At 38.8% G+C, this 15,372-nt stretch overlaps 1 protein-coding gene across 4 annotated transcripts in view; it reads right to left on the bottom strand.

Annotated features, from left to right (window-relative positions):
• The window catches only part of COL4A6 (collagen type IV alpha 6 chain), a 304,446-nt gene that overhangs the window by 50,100 nt on the left and 238,974 nt on the right, over window positions 1–15,372 (bottom strand). For all 4 annotated transcript variants that reach the window (XM_079124394.1, XM_079124396.1, XM_079124395.1 and 1 more), the window contains 7 exons: window positions 13,410–13,478; window positions 11,744–11,779; window positions 8,198–8,260; window positions 7,201–7,236; window positions 6,975–7,016; window positions 3,187–3,279; window positions 1,586–1,639 (listed from right to left, as the gene is read on the bottom strand). In XM_079124394.1, the coding sequence (XP_078980520.1) occupies window positions 1,586–1,639; window positions 3,187–3,279; window positions 6,975–7,016; window positions 7,201–7,236; window positions 8,198–8,260; window positions 11,744–11,779; window positions 13,410–13,478 (393 nt within the window). The remainder of the gene's footprint in view (window positions 1–1,585; window positions 1,640–3,186; window positions 3,280–6,974; window positions 7,017–7,200; window positions 7,237–8,197; window positions 8,261–11,743; window positions 11,780–13,409; window positions 13,479–15,372) is intronic.

Genomic DNA, 15,372 nt, shown 5'->3' with positions numbered 1-15,372 from the left:
GCCACAATGAATCTGCAAAGATGGCCATGATCTTGCTCCTGGTTCTCTGTTTCTTGTCCTTTCTTACTTTGTCCTGCCAACTCACCTTGATGTTCCTCCAAAGTGATGAACCTCAAGGTCTTGGTACTTATGGGTCTCTTGATCTGAAACTCTCTGATCTTTTCATGACTTGCTCTCTCCTAATATGCACGTCTGTGTCTACCTATCAGTTCCTCAGAGAGTCCCTTGTTGGGGACCCTGTCCCAAGTGGCCCACCCTGTTCCCCATCCACATTCTATCACTTTACCGTTTTTCCATCTTTTATATGGTAATATATGAACTTTCTTTTTTACTGATGCTAGGGATAGAATCCTGAGCCTTGCACATGCTAGGCAAGCACTCTACCACTGAGCCACACCCCCAGCCCCTTAATTTGCTATGGATTTCTCTCTTATTTATTTTCCATATCACCTGTCACTCCCATTACAATGTAATCACAATGATAGGGACTTTTACTTAGTTCCTGTTTGTAAGCTCTTTTATGGTTTAGATATGAGCTGTCTCCCCAAAGCTCATGTATTAGCCAACACAGGAGAGTTTAGGAGTGAAATGATTGAGTTATGAGAGCCTTACTGAAAGAATTAACTGGGTGCTAACTGTAGGCAGATAGGTTTTGGTGGAAGAGGCAGGTTACTGTGGGCATGCCTTTGGGGTTTATATTTTTCCCTTGTTGAGTGGAGTTCTCTCTCTCTCTCTCTCTCTCTCTCTCTCTCTCTCTCTCTCTCTCTCTCTCTCCTCTCTCTCTCTCTCTCTCTCTCTGTTTCCTGGTGAACATGTACTGGGTTTCTTTCCTCCTCCATGTCCTTCCATAGTAATGTCCTGCCTCACCTTGGGCCTAGAGCATGGAGTTGGCTGTTTATGTACTAAGAACTTGGAACTTATGAGCCCCAAATAAACTCTTCTTCCTCTAAAATTGTTCTTCTCAGGTCTTTTGGTCACAGCAGCAAAATAGTTGACTAAAACAGTCTCTGAGTTCAACAGAACTTAGCAGAATACCTGGCATGAAGGAGCCCCCAAAAGGTATTTGCTTGAGTGGAAGAATCTAAGCTAGAAAGGCAGATCAAAATGTAAAGAAAGGATTATTAAGTTCAGTTACCATTTACTGAACATTTGATACGTGCCTGGTATGCACAAAGCCTTTTTATTGCATATTATCTCATATAATCCTTAGACCCTCTCTCTCTCTCTCTCTCTCTCTCTCTCTCTCTCTCTCTCTCTGTAGGTTAGGAAACTAGGACTCAGAAAAGTTATGAAACCTTTTTAAAAAAAATCTAGAAACTGATGAAACCAAAAGTCAAGCCTGATTCTGTTCTAACTCTAGAGCTTGAGCTGATAAGCTCTAAAATGATACAGACTCATGGAGAACCATTCTAATGTCCCCGTGAGTTCAAGAATCAGGAATATTTCCTTAAATGCCTTATAATATTGAGAATGGTGGCATTCTCTACAACCAGCATGAGAAGAGAGCTTCCTGTTAGCTTTCTAGTACTAAAGGTTTTGTCCAATTCATCCCTTGAATACATGTTGACCAAGTAAGAAGACTTACCGGGAACCCTGGAGGACCACTCATGCCTGGGAAACCTGGAGGCCCTGGTTCACCCTGGAAAATATACCAAAAGCTAGTAAGTAGCAGCAGGGAGCAGCAAACACAAAGGATGGGTGGGCTGGGGTTGTGGCTCAGTGGTAAAGTGCTCATCTAGCATGTGTGAGGCACTGGATTTGATTCTCAGTGCCACATAAAAATAAATAAAAAATAAAGGTCCACCAACAGCTGAAGAAATATTTTTTAAAAATGTATTTGGGCTGGGGAGTGAGGAATTTAAGGATATCAGGATTGGGGAATCTAATAGTGTTGTAGATCCCCATGTTGCCCAACGGACAGCTGAATCAAGATGTCTTGGTTTAGGGAGCCCTTTGCCATGTGGGAAGGATCAAGGCCCATGAGTGTCTAAATCAGAATCTCAAATGCACTGGTTATTTGGAAGACAAAAAGAATGGCTATTTTCTTTCTTGTGGAAGAAATCTTTCAGTTTGATTTCCTGTAGCAAAATACAGGCTGCAGAGAAGTTCATGGTTTGGAAACAGGATAATAATGACAATTTGCATAGGCTCACATAGTGTTTTAATCTGCCTTTCCCTTATTTGCAAATTTATCTATGGGTACCATGGAAGGCTCCATAAGGTGTGCGAATGACCAGGGAGGCAGACAACCTCTTATATGCTCCTAGACTTTCCCAAATCAATGATTATTTCCTGTAAACCTGGAGGGTCCTGGAGCTGTTGTTTCCACACAGGCAAATAGTAAAGAAATGAGACTAAACATGTTTGCCAGCCTGGGCCCTTTAGCCATGGAAAAAAATTATAAAACTCAAAGGAACCCTTGGAAGGAAGGGAATGCAGGTTAATGAAAGATATCTGCACACCTTAACAGAATACAGACATTCAAATCCAACCCTGACATAGTATATGCTTCCTCATGAAAAAATATAGATTATAAAATATCTCAGTTAAACAAGGTTACAGTTTAGGTTTTGGTAGTTTAGATCAGGTGAATTAGGACATCTACTACCACTTGGTGACAGTGTATCCTATTGTAATGTCAAATTTTGAGGGCAAATGATGTCTTCAAAAATATAATTCAAATGGGATCCTAATTAGAATGTTATACTCCATGTATGTATAATATGTCAAAACACATTCTACTGTCATATATTGTAAAAAGAAAAAATAAAAAAAGATAACTCAAAAGGAAACATTTCTACCTTATATGTTCTGTCATAGTGCTTTGGGGACAACCTAAGTATTGGGATGCTTGGGAGTTAGAAGAAAAAACCCAAGTATTTAATTCTTGTTTTATGTTGTTCATCATATCACATATTGGATATGCAAGACTGAAACAGAGAAAATAGCATTTATGTGAATATCCAGAATCATGGGCACACTCACACCTACACACCAAAAAACAGACACAAGCTTTTTAGAAAGCCTTTCACAAGGTAAAAAAGAAAGAAGGTTTTACTCTCACTTCCCAACAAAGGTTCATTACCTAAAACCTTCTATTTTTCAGAATAGTCTCATATTAGAGATGAATTCTGGTATCAATAAGAAAGGGATTACTAATTTTTTTCTATTCTAGCTTTTTAATACCTTGGATCCTTTCTTCCCTTTGGGGAATCCCATGAATTCTAGTTCCCCAGTAGATGGTGGTGGTCCTGCAGGGCCGGGGAGGCCAACATCCCCCTGTAAAATCAAAGGGAACATTAAACAAAGGCTAAACCACAGACCATTTTTCCAGAGGACGAGTCTGTCCTCTAGATGTAATTCACAAATAAACTGTCCATTACTGTAGCTGTTCCATTCTTGCATCTATGAGGAAGCAAAACTCCTATTGCCAGGGGACTAAGAATTATAAATCTGACCAATTGAATTTTGTACCAGCACTGCAGAGGGAAGAAGCAAGATAGATAAAAGAAACCCACAGATTCATGGTTGCCATGGTCATGCACAAAAGGGTTTTCAGAAGAGAGCCACAAAGACATTTGAACAAGGTGAACAGCTACCTCTTGGCAACAATGATTGACTCCAGCTGGTACAAATCTTTGCCAAGAACTCAGGCAGAGGCAGTGAAGTATTTATTGGGACACTGGAGGCTACAGTTGCTCTTTCACAAAGCAGTGCTATCCACAAGAGCCAGTCAGGAAGAGGTGGATGGCAAGTTCCCAGCCTTGGTAGAGACTCCCAAATCACCATACAATTTATATAGAGGGAAATGAGGGAAGGAGAGAAATAAAAGAGAATGGTGAAAGGGAAGTTAAGAAAGAGAGATACGAGATAGACAGGGATAGGGAGAAGAGAAAAAGAGAAGGAAGGGCAGGAAGTATTAAGGGAAGGGAGGAATCAGAGAAAAGGAAAGAGAAGATAACAGAATATACAAAACCACAGGGAAATACCCAGGTGGAGGGAAGAGAAGAACTATTTCAGGAGATTATATTTGTTAAGACAGATAAGAAGCAGGGAGATGACAGTATTTTGAACGAAAAAGAACCACAAAAGCTGATGTGTGGCATATGTACATGCAGCCCTCAAGGGATCCTATCAGGGAAATCTATGTGAATAGGAAATGCCCATTTCCTAAGGTGAAAAACCAATCTCCTTCCCCCTAAAAACTGGAACAAGGCAGGGATGCCCTCTTTCACCACTTCTATTCAACATCGTTCTTGAGACTCTGGCCAGAGCAATTAGACAAACCAAAGAAATTAAAGGGATACGAATTGGAAAAGAAGAACTCAAACTATCCCTGTTCGCTGATGACATGATTATATATTTAGAGGAGCCTGGAAATTCCACCAGAAAACTCTTAGAACTCATAAGTGATTTCAGTAAAGTAGCAGGTTACAAGATCAATGCCCATAAATCCAACGCATTTTTATACATAAGTGATGAATCTTCAGAAAGAGAAATTAGGAAAACTACCCCATTCACAATAGCCTCGAAAAAAATAAAATACTTGGGAATCAATCTCACAAAAGAGGTGAAAGACCTCTACAATGAGAACTATACAACACTAAAGAAAGAAATTAAAGAACACCTTAGAAGATGGAAAGATCTTCCATGTTCTTGGATAGGAAGAATTAATATTGTCAAAATGGCCATACTACCTAAAGTGCTATACAGATTCAATGCAATTCCAATTAAAATCCCAATGACGTACCTTACAGAAATAGAGCAAGCAATTATGAAATTCATCTGGAAGAATAAGAAACCCAGAATAGCTAAAGCAATCCTTAGCAGGAAGAGTGAAACAGGGGGTATTGCAATACCAGATCTTCAACTCTACTACAAAGCAATAGTAACAAAAACGGCATGGTATTGGTACCAAAATAGAAAGGTAGATCAATGGTACAGAATAGAGGACACGGACACAAACCCAAATAAATACAATTTTCTCATACTAGACGAAGGGGCCAAAAATATGCAATGGAGAAAAGATAGCCTCTTCAACAAATGGTGCTGGGAGAATTGGAAATCCATATGCAACAGAATGAAACTAAACCCATATCTCTCACCATGCACGAAACTAAACTCAAAATGGATTAAGGACCTCGGAATCAGACCAGAGACCCTGCAGATTATAGAAGAAAAAGTAGGTCCAAATCTTCACCTTGTTGGTCTAGGACCAGACTTCCTTAACAGGACTCCCATAGCACAAGAAATAAAAGCTAGAATCAACCACTGGGATAGATTCAAACTAAAAAGCTTTCTCTCAGCAAAGGAAACTATCAGCAATGCGAAGAAAGAGCCTACAGAGTGGGAGAATATCTTTGCCAATCATACTTCAGATAGAGCACTAATCTCCAGAATCTATAAAGAACTCAAAAAACTCTACTCCAAGAATTCAAATAATCCAGTCGACAAATGGGCTAAGGAAATGAATAGACACTTCACAGAAGAAGATCTACAAGCAATCAACAAACATATGGAAAAATGTTCAACATCTCTAGTAATAAGAGAAATGCAAATCAAAACCACCCTAAGATTCCATCTGACCCCAATTAGAATGGCGATTATCAAGAATACGAGCAACAACAGGTGTTGGCGAGGATGTGGGGAGAAAGGTACACTCATACACTGCTGGTGGGACTGCAAATTAGTGCAGCCACTCTGGAAAGCAGTGTGGAGATTCCTTAGAAAACTTGGAATGGACCCTCCATTTGACCCAGCTATCCCACTCCTTGGCCTATACCCAAAGGACTTAAAATCTGCATACTACAGAGATACAGCCACATCAATGTTCATAGCTGCTCAATTCACAATAGCCAGACTGTGGAACCAATCTAGATGCCCTTCAATTGATGAGTGGATAAAGAAACTGTGGTATATATATACAATGGAATATTACTCAGCCATAAAGAATGATAAAATTATGGCATTTGCAGGCAAATGGATGAAATTGGAGAATATCATGCTAAGTGAGATAAGCCAATCTCCAAAAGCCAAAGGACGAATGATATCACTAATAAGTGGAGGATGACACATAATGGGGGGGAGGGATGGGTTAGTGTTAGGGTTAGAGTTAGGGTTAGGGAGGGGGGCAAGTATGGAGGAAGGAAGTACTGTATAGAGGGTAAAGAGGGGTGGGAGGTGTGGGGGGAAGGGAAAAAATAACAGAATGAATCAAACAACATTACTCTATGTAAATTTATGATTACACAAATGGTATGCCTTTACGCCATGTACAGAGAAACAACATGTATCCCATTTGTTTACAATAAAAAAAAAAATAAATAAATAAATAAATTAGGAATGGGGATGTAGCTTAGTGGAGGAGTGCCTACTTAAAAAGCATGGGTCCTGGGTTTGATCCCTAGCACTGAAAGCGAGGAAAAAACAAATAATTTACAGTTTAAAACAAAATAAAATAAAAAATTAATAAAAAAAAAAAACAAAAAAAACCAATCTCCTATGGAACTTGAGGCTATCATGCTAAGTGAAATAAGCCAAACCCCAAAAACCAAAGGCCAAATGTTCTCTCTGATATGTGGATGCTGGTTCACAATAGAGGCAGGGGAGGAGTGGAGATTCACCAGATTGGACAGGGGAGAATAGGGGTAAGTGAGGGGGGATGGGAATGGGAAAGACAGTTGAATGAATTGGCCATAACTTTCCTATGTTCATATATGAATACACGACCATGAAACTCCACATTATGTACAACCACAAGAATGGGAAGTTACTCCATGTATGTAAGATATGTCAAAATACATTCTACTGTCACGTGTAACTAAAAAGAACAAAACTGAAAATATATTATAAAATTTATTATAACATAAAAAAAAGAACCAACCCCCTTACACAAGCAGGCATGTGCTCCATGAAACCAGAGATGTTTCTTGGAGCATATCAAATGCAGATTTTACTTTCCAAAATCTATTTACCTTGACTCCTTTCTCTCCTTGGAAACCTAACCCCATGTTTCCCTGGGGGACAGGGGTACAGGAAAGGAAAAACAAAATCAATTACAAACAAGCTCCAGGAACTTAAATTGAAATGCAGTAATTTTTTTTCTTTTACCAGAAAGTAGGTTTAACCAAACCAGCTATCTCTCTGGAGAAACCAGAGTACTAACAGGAGACAAAATGCCATAAGACAACATATACTTACGTCAGGACCAGGGAACCCAGGGGGGCCTGGAGGACCCTAGATAACAAGAAAAGAGTTAGCACCTGTTAATTTCAGCAAAAAAGAATATGGGCATGTTGGAAGTCACTGGGGATAAGTCCTCCTCCTTGCTTGGTGAAGGCTGGCCTTCATATAGCAGATTCTAGCTCCTTCTCCCACAGTTTCTTTAATCTCCTGTCAAATCTCTCAAATTGACTTGGTAACCAAATTCATGCTAAGGTAATGAAGATTTCATGTGTCATTCTTCCCAACAGTTACAAAATTTAAAAAAAATTAAGTTGTAGATGGACACAATTCTTTCATTTACTTATCTTTTTATGTGGTGCTGAGGATGGAACCCAATGCCTCACACAAGCTAGGCAAGCGCTCTACCACTGAGCCTCAACCCCAGGCCCATAGGTCCAAAAATTTTAAATGATGACTTGATGAAGCCAAGCCAAATTCATAAGCAGAGGGATGGTATGCACTGCAGAGAACAATCTGGGGATAGGGCTTTCCCAGAACCACAGTGCATTGGCTGTTTTTCTTATACCAGTGATACATATGTTTGATATCAGGAAAATAGGTAGGTAAAGCCATCCAATATTCAATGCTGAGAAGAATTTTGAAGCTTCCTCAGTGTTCAAGGTATGTGATAGAAGTGGTGGTGGTATAATTGATTAGCAATGTCTGTCTTGGGTGAGGGATCAGAAGATAGCAAAAGAGATGTCACATATTTGCCATCCCTGGGCTGTACTTTAAATTGAGCTGGATTAGGAGGCTTTGGAGTTACAGATTGAATGTTAAGAAAGACTCTGACAAATAAAGATAACCAATAGCTCCTAGCAAGAGCATGTTTCATTTTAATCCTCCAGGAAGGGAAGTTGTCTTTCTCCACTAAAAGGGCCTGGATACACAGGCTTACATTTAATCTGTGGTATGGTAAAGAAAACAATCATGTGAATTCTGTGATCACATATGCAATTTAAGTTGGTATTACTTGTAATCCTGGTGGTCCTATGAATCCTAAATCTCCAGGAGATCCAGGTGGTCCACGTGGGCCCTAGAAAAGCAAGGTTTTTTCATAGTCAAAAAGCAAGACAGTTTTCCAAGAAAAATGAAAATATCTATGTCCACAAAAATGCTACAAGAATGTTCATAGCAACTTTAGAATAGTGAAAAAATGGAACTATTCCAGATATCCATTGATACAAGGACTGATAAATGAACTCTAATACATTCATACAGTGGCATAAATACTCAACAATAAAAAGTAGCAACCTACTGATATATGAAATGATGTGGATGAATCTCAAAAGCACTGTACTGAGAGAAGCTAGATTCAAAAGGATATACTTTATAATATTTTAAATATTTATAATATTTATAAAGCAGACAGAAATTAATCTATGATGGAAGAAAACATAATGGTGGTTATGTTTGGGGTAGGGGCAAAGATTGTCTGGCAGGAGGCAAGAGGGAATTTTCTGAGGTGATGTTCATATTATATACCTTAATAGAGTTTGGGTTACACAGTAGTATGCATTTGTGAAAACTCAGCAAATGTACATGCAAGATCTGTGAATTTTATTGTATGTAAATTTTATATAAAAGGAAAACCTGCAAACAAATATTGAAGTTTAATAATAATATGCTATAATATTTAGGAGTAAGTGTTTCATTTTCTATAATTTTACTTTGCAGTGCAACAAAATTAGGATGAATGAATTGATAGAGGGATGGATAGATGGATGGAGGAGAGATAAAGCAAGTATAATAAAATATTAATGGTATGGGTGTTCACTGAAAAATCCACTCAGTTTTACTCTATATTTTAATTGTTCTTACTAAAATGCTGTAAAAAGGGGAAAAAAAACTAAAAAGAAAGCAAAAGAGCTATTAAGTATCAGATTAAGTAAATGGAAAGACAAAGAATATTTCCATAGATTTTAAAAATTGCCAGAATTAAAGAGGGGTCACTTCATAATGATAAATAAATCAATTCATGAAGAAGATAATATTAGATGTGTCTGTATCCAATAGTAGAGCTTCAAAGTATGTGAAGCTCAAATTGACAGAACTACAAGGAGAAGTTGGCAAATCCACAATTATAGTTGGAGATTTTAATATCTCTCCCTCAGTAATTAATAGAACTAAAAAAAATGAGGACATTGAAGATCACAAAAACATTGTCAACTACTTTGTTCTAATGGATACTATTTAGATCATTATACTCAACAATGACTAAATACATGTTTTGTCAAGCATATATGCAACATTCACCAAAATAGACCATAAACTAAACTTCAGCAAGTTTAAAAGAACTGGAATCACACAGAGAATGCTTTCTTAACTGCAATGAAATAAAACTAGAAATCATTAGAAAGATAATCTGGAAGGTTGTCAAATATTTGGGAATGAAACAACACACTTAAATACTCCATGGGTCAAAGAAAAAGTCAGAAGGGAAATTAGAAAATGTTTAGAACTGAACACCAATTCTAAAGGCAACACAGAGAAATCAAGCGGAAGATTGGAGAAATGTAAGACCTAGTTCCAATGGGGGCCGTGTAACCTAATTCACTATTATGATATGTAACATGAACATCAATCAGAATATTCCCTCCTGCCCCTTCCCAGTAAATCTTTGCCCCCATCCCAAGACTAACAGAGGTCAGAACTTAGGAGGAAGAAATAGGAGTTCAAGTATAGTTCCTTAGAATGAATGATAGTATGAACATTGCTTTGAAAAGAAGAGCCTGTTTTCTCTTTACTGATCACAAATCTCTTGTTCAGTTATTAAACACCCTATCCTCAAATCTAAGCACTGATGACTGAGTAAATAGACACCATACCTTTGTGGACAGGGAACAAATCCCTAAGCATAGCTATGTAGCAAAAACAGTGTATATTATTCTACAAACATAATGAACACACCATCTAAACCTACTTTGTGTAGCTCTAAGGGACCTATATACCCTTGGCCCTTACTCATCTTTGTTTTTATGTAGGCTTGCATACCTCGAATTTCCTGCCTAAAGTCTCCTCCCACTGCCTGCAAGTCTAAACACCATCCATTCTTGTCAGAGGCCATCTTCTCTCTCTAAGACACAAGTCTCCCATGATGCATCTTTAGGTGAGTCACACCTCTTCTTCTAAGTTGCTATGGAATTCTTCTTTTCTTTCACAACCTTTATTTTAAATTGATATTTTAAAACAGTAAATTATATTTCACAGCAGTGCCTCCTAGTCTGGTAACTGCTGTGGAATTCTTATAACTCATTCCTTCTATGAGTTTCTACACGGGGGGGCAGGGACTGTGTCTGCGTTGACTTAGGATCACTCATAGCACTTTGCTCACAGGAAATGCTCAATATCTGTTGAGGACTGAAAATGAAAGGAAGGGAAAAAGGAAGGAATACAGGAAAGAAGGAAGAAATAAGGAGAAATTGTTATGCTACTTCAAAGGAAAGTGATGACAATGAAGAATTTCAAGGAAAAAGAAAGCTCTTCTTTTTACTGGGGTTTGAATCTAGGGACCGTCTACCACTGAGCTATATCCCCAGCCCCTTTTAGTTTTTATTCGGAGATAGGGTCTCACTAAATTTCCCAGGCTGGCCTTGAACTTGGGATTTTCCTGCCTCAGCCTCTTGGATTGCTGGGATTACAGATGTGTGCCACTGTGCCCAACAAACAGAGCTCTTTTTAATACAACTAAGGTCTTTCATGAACAATTATCAGAGTCCTTAAAAAGAATTTTTTGTATGGAATACCTTTTGAGTAAGTGTGTTTTACTTCTTTTGTACAGAACTGAACACTTAGTAGATGCTTGCTGAATGAAAAGCAAAATATTTAGAAAACAGTAATCCCCCCTTATCCATGGTTTCATGTTGAATGCTTTAAGTTACCCCCAGTCAACCACAGTTTGAAAATATTAAATGGATAAAGTATCATAGTGTTTATGTTCAAATAACCCTTACATAGTAGCCTAATGTTATATCCCAATGCCTAAGTCATTCACTTCACTTGATTTCATCACATATCTTCAAAGAAGGGTGAATACAGTATGGTAAGTTATTTTGAGAGAAAGCAAAACAGAGCAGGGTAGAGAGAGGACATTCACATAACTTTTATTACAGTGTATTATACTTGTTTTGTTTTATTATTGGTTATTATTGGTAATCTCTTCCTGAGTCTAAATGACAGATTAAACTTTATCACATGTCTGTACATATAAGAAAAAACACAGTGTATATAGAAGGTATATAGAAAGGACGCCAAGGTTTCAGGCATCCTTGGCAGTTTTCTAACATATCTCCCACCGATAAACTGGGGCTACATAGGTCACTGGCCTAATGTCTGAAAGCCTGTCTGTTGTGAAACTTGAGGTGGACAGTTCATCTTCTCGGTACCTTCTCATCAGGAAAATGGGAATTGTATGACCTGTTCTACCTCAACTCTCTAGATTTTCCTTAAGAATCTCTATGAAGACCTTCAAACACCATACAAAACAACAAAAGAGCTCAATACATCAATAACAACTTACAGTGATTCCGTCCAGTCCAGGTAGGCCAGGATCCCCCTGAGAAACAGACAAAGGCAGGACACTGAAGAGATTAATCAATCAGGCCTGCATTATTTTAAACAACTAAACTAAGATTCATGGAGATAAAATGCATTACTGAAAACTTGGGCCTCCTCTGCCAGTATCTCATGTTTTAAATAATGCATTAATTGGACATATTCAACCATTTACTTTTTTCCTATGAAAAATCTGGACTCTTGAAAACAAATATTATAGCCTTGGCTGAACAGGATTTCATATTTTACTTGGATTAATTAATTTTCACCTTTGCTAGGAACTTATCAATTAGAAACTGCTTCTGCGGGCTGATGATTTTCCTGCTCTTTTTAGAGGAAGGCAAAGCTACCTTCCCGTGTGCCTTCATCCCCAGAGAATCTGTGCCCATATGTATACAATGCAAATCAGACATTTCAAGGGAAAATCAACAGAGCATACAGTCTCTGATTACGTTTTAATTACTTTGCAGCATCTTAAGTCACTGTATGAATCTGTAATATAACCATCTTGTAGAAATTGCTGTGTTCCACTGGATCTAGGGTCTCTTTGATTTTGGGCGAAACCATTTAATCAATATTTGCTAAGACAATGGCTATTTTGACAACTACTAGTCTTACCCCACTTGGCTCACAGTCAAAAATCAACTCTCTGTAGCATGGAAATAGTACTGCCTGGGGCTAAACTCTTTGGTGAACTGGCTCTGTGGCTTTGAACAAGTTACCAAGCCTCAGTATTTCTATCTGTAAAATGAGCAATGAAAATCTGATAATCACAAGGTTCTTCCCATTTCTAACATCCTATTTTATGTTTACAACACCTATATTCAATATGCCCAAACCCTGGATCATCTCTAGTTGTCCAGTTACCCAGCCCCATCAATGCCTTCCAAAGTAGTTTCCAGGGTCCTTGGCTCTGTGCTCAAAAATGCCATCAAGTAGCTGAGTGAGCTTTGCACATCTTCCCCCCAGATGTTGGGCCCTTAGATTCTCATCTGCTACCAGGGCAATGATGGGTTCCTTTCTTACTCTGCAAAGGAAAAGGGTCAATCATTTGGAAGCAGGGTTTACCGAGACCCCATAAGGATACCAGGCAGCATATACCAAAAGTACAGTCACAAGAAAAAAGAAGGTTCTTGACAAGAGATGAAAGTTTCCATCCCGCTGCAGAGCTGATGAGCACACATCCAAGGGCCCACCTAGGGTGGTAGAATGGTATGCAAAAGCAGTGCAGGCCAGGCCAGGATCCTGGACTAGTGGCCACACTGAGATGGGCAGACATACATGTATTCAAACTAAGATATACACATGTCAAGGATTCTAGGATATTCAAAAGATATCTGCCTCTAGAAAACGTCTAGGCTTGTCAAAGAAAATTACACCCATGCAAACTGTTGTGTCTCTTATTTTTGGTCTAGATCCTATAAGGCAGATCTCTTTGGCAGTATAGTTGCAAACATTTCTGTCAGTGTTTCCACCACAAAAGCTCAGAATCTTTTAAATCCAGCTTGGTGTGCTCCTTAAAAAGAGACACAGATGCTAGTTGTAGAAGTATTCTTTTTATTGGAGGTGGGGCCCAGTCCTGGGAAACCCCGCTTACAACCTACTCAGCTGGCTGCCTTAGAGATTCTTACCTTTATTCCTGCAAAACCGCCTGGAGAAGGAACAGGTTCCCCTTTTGAGCCTTTCTGACCAGGGAGCCCCTGAGAAAAATATCAGGAGAAACTTGTGAAGAAATACATGCATGCATAATTTTGTTAATAGTATGATCTGATCAGATGGAGGATGGAACAATGAGAGCCTGAAATTATTTGGCTTACTCTACGACAGAACTGGCTGTGCTAAGGGGCAAAGCACACCTCCTTAATAGGTGCTGGTGTCTCAAAGTTGAATGTCCATTCCTCCATTCCCCAGGTCAAAAGGATAGGGGTTAGACAGAAAAAAAAACTTTACATTTGTTCATACCACTGATCTGAACAAACACATAATCTGTAAGCCTAGAGTTCACTACTCTGCCCACAAGAAGTATAAGACACTGACAGGGCATTTGTCTAGGACAAAGGTCAGCAAAGTTTTTACATAAAGAGCCAGATATTAAATAATCAAGGCGTTGTGGGTCACATCTGGAACCTGCCTTATATTTTTCTTGTGCTTTCTTTAAAAATACCTTTCAAATGTAAAAACAGGCTATAGGCGAAATGCCATTGTGGGCCAGTTGGAAGGCCCTGGCCTAAAAGATACTTATAAAATCATCTTCATTCTGGGTTTCTACCACACAAACTCCACTTCAACACCTGTGTAAGAAGCTGGCGTGTCTTACTGTTAACATGGAAAACAGCTCAAAAGTACCCAATCCTGGTCTTTGAATCAGATTTCTTTTTTGCTGTCTCAGTGGCAGATGCCGGCTGATATCTTCTACAGTTTGTTCTCCTGGGGAAAACCAATGTCCTTACATCTAAGGGGAAGTCAGGATTAGTACTGGGGGAAGGGATAAGCTTTGGGGACTGAAGTGTTGACTGAATGATGGATTCTTTGAGCATAGGGACCATTGGTATTATAAAAGAGCAACATGGTCCCAGAAGCACAGACCAGTTTCTTTCCTAACACTGCTTGTTTGCCCTTATTCTTGTGGTCACTATTCTTTTCAAAGATGCTTCAAAGAAGCTGATTGAATAGAGATTCCTGGGTATTCAGCAGGGAGTAAGGTTCAGCTTAGTAAAATACATTCCCAAATTCCTATTTAGGCTTAAGGTGAGGTTTAGGGACAGGATTAAGTTTCTACCCTTGTCCTTTGTTCATGGGGGGGGGGGCTGTTTTATTACCTCAGGCTCTCTATTCTCCTTGGGGGCAGAATTCCCTTTCCCTTCTCACCACAGAAGTATTCTATTCCCCTCCCCTGTTGCCATGGTAATATTTGAAGGCCTTTGTGATGCACACAGATTATTCCATGTTAGGAATATATCTTTTTCTACAGCTCCCCCCAGCTATACATTGGTTTTGGTCGTTAGGTGTCAAGGTCCTTTATTGCCAATCTGGGGTTTGTGATTTGTCTGTTTGTCTATCTCACTTTCTCACAGGTATACCCACAACCTAGTTACTGAAGGCAATGGTGATGCTATTCTAGTGAAATGCCAATTAATTCTTGAAGCTATGAAACTGTTTAATGGATAGTGTGGTTTCTAGTTAAAAGTCTCACATAAGAACCCTTATTAATTGAGATTTTTTTCAAGTGAGGTCAAAAATTGGCTTGAAATGTGTTATTTTCTCTTTCCAGTCACTTTAAAAAATCAGCCTTGCAAGGATATGATATGTACTAGAGATTCTTAAGATCCAAATATCTGAGGCCTATCTGGATGAATGGAATTAAGTAAAAGTGGTGACACTGGCATCCAATAAATACTTTATTAACCCTATAATCAAGGATTATTATGTGGGGTAAGGACAAGCTTTTCTCAACCACGGAACCATTGACACATTGTGTCAAAGGATTCTTTGACTTTTTTTAGGAGGAGGCTATTCTGTGCCCTCAATCATGACATGCAAAGATATTAGTAACAATTGCCAAATGTCCCCTGAGGGGGAAAAATCACCTGATTA

This window comes from Sciurus vulgaris, assembly GCF_902686455.1.
Source record: "Sciurus vulgaris genome assembly, chromosome: X".
Classification (NCBI taxonomy): Eukaryota; Metazoa; Chordata; class Mammalia; order Rodentia; family Sciuridae; genus Sciurus; species Sciurus vulgaris.
The sequence above is the reverse complement of the archived record's forward strand: the minus strand, read 5'-3'. Positions and strand labels throughout refer to the sequence as shown.